This window comes from Morone saxatilis, unplaced genomic scaffold (assembly GCF_004916995.1).
Source record: "Morone saxatilis isolate NCDOM2014 unplaced genomic scaffold, NCSU_SB_2.0 Contig1, whole genome shotgun sequence".
In the NCBI taxonomy this organism is placed as follows: domain Eukaryota; kingdom Metazoa; phylum Chordata; class Actinopteri; family Moronidae; genus Morone; species Morone saxatilis.
The window spans coordinates 2,243,352-2,245,139 of record NW_023339651.1 but is presented as its reverse complement, the minus strand read 5'-3'; the positions used below and the strand labels follow the sequence as shown (position 1 = coordinate 2,245,139).

Genomic DNA, 1,788 nt, shown 5'->3' with positions numbered 1-1,788 from the left:
TTTACTGAGCTCATAAATCAGGTTAGAAGTCGGCTCATTTCTCCATAAGACTGAATGGTATCAGTGTGTTACTGCAACCGATGGAGCTGCCCCCTGCTGGCCTTTATATATATATATTACTTTCTCTTCACCTGTTTTTATTTAGCTTTAATGTGTTTGTGTTTTTATGAAAGCAGTTTCTATAACCTGGTTAACGATGGCTTAAACTCTTATTTCTCTGTCCCAGGAGAAGACTTTCAGGAGTTCAGCCCCACAAACACTCAGTGTCCTTACTCAAGATCTCAGCTGATCAAGAAGCACAGGTACATTCCCACCTGTGTGTCTGAAACTAATTAAATAAATACAAATTCAATTAAATTCAATAAAAATACATTGGGATTGTATAAAAGACGACTAAAAACAAGCCAAATATTCTTATATTGTTAAATTTATGGTCCTTTTTATCAATTCTTAAAATAACAATCTAACCACTAAAAGGCTGTAATGAGCCTTAAAAGACATAATTTCTTCAAATAGCATAATATAAAATAAATAAATGTAGCTCAATATTATCTGTAATATCTTATTAAGATTATCTTAGAAATATTTTCTTAAAACCAGATTACATTTTTTTAATCTAAAACATTCTTTACAATTCTTTTCTTTCTAATGTTTGGCAGGTTTCTCATTAAGGACGCCGCACCGAGTGACACCGAGGATGAGGACTTCGACGTGGTGCACCAACACCTGCAGAGGAAACAGCGCAGGAAACCCGGGAGCCGCAGCCACGACGGTGGCGAGGAACCTCCCATCATCCGAGGCCTGTGGGTGCAGGAGATCGACTGGCTGAAGTCAGCAGAGATCATACCGCCTCCGCCGCAGTTCACTGACTCACGCGCCTGCAGCGACGCTGACGTGTACGGAGGCTGCAGCTGCGCCGACGCCTGCGCCACGTCGCAGCCGGAGGACCAAGACGCAGACGACACGTCCGACAGAGGAGGCTCGGACTCCGACTGCGGCCTGGAGTCCATCTGCACTCACGAGAGCGACTCGGACTCGTCTTGCGGTGCAGAAGACGCCGTTCAAGAGTCAAATCTGACCTTTGACCTGATGCACGTGTCCGGTTTTAACTCCTGCTCTCACGCTGGCGGGGATTCGGACTCTGCGAGTTGCACGCAAAGCCTGCTGGGTGTGTCAGATACGTCTCTGCGGGCCTTTGGTCTGGATGCCGTGAGCGATGGCGACGCCGTTTTGGACGTCCTGAGAGGAAGAGTGACGCAGATGCCGAAGCTCTCTGTCGCACCTTTCTTCAGAGATTTGATCAAACAGACTCTGAATGACTGGAAGACCAACGAACCGCTCAATGAAGGGCTCTTATTTCACCGTGTAAGACCTTTACAACCACGTTAAATAGACACTGATTGTCTTAAACAACTGGTTCCCAACCCCCACTAGGGGTCGCCAAAACTTCACAAGGGGGTCGCAAGGCCTTCTTGATTTTAAGGCGTGTAAGAAAATGTAAAAGATATACACAGTAGGTCTAAATTTAAGTGTTTGGTTCACTTCTCTTAAGGAAGGTTAACATAAATAGTCTGATAGAACAATGGTCAAACATCAGGAAGAAGGAAACACTGAATTTGTGAGAAAAGAAGCTTATTAAGTCAGTATGATTGTTAAACATTATATAAAATACATAATACAGACAAAGAATTGTATAAAAAGTTCCCTAAACAGGAAATAATCTGCTCAAAATTCATCCAAATCACTGGTTTTACACAAACTTCCTGCAGTTACTGAGTTCACTGTTCG

At 43.3% G+C, this 1,788-nt stretch overlaps 1 protein-coding gene across 3 annotated transcripts in view; it reads left to right on the top strand.

Annotated features, from left to right (window-relative positions):
- Positions 1–1,788, top strand: part of LOC118327630 (mitogen-activated protein kinase kinase kinase 14) — a 10,937-nt gene that overhangs the window by 961 nt on the left and 8,188 nt on the right. For all 3 annotated transcript variants that reach the window (XM_035661072.1, XM_035661064.1, XM_035661078.1), the window contains exons 2-3: positions 227–302; positions 660–1,365. In XM_035661072.1, the coding sequence (XP_035516965.1) occupies positions 227–302; positions 660–1,365 (782 nt within the window). The remainder of the gene's footprint in view (positions 1–226; positions 303–659; positions 1,366–1,788) is intronic.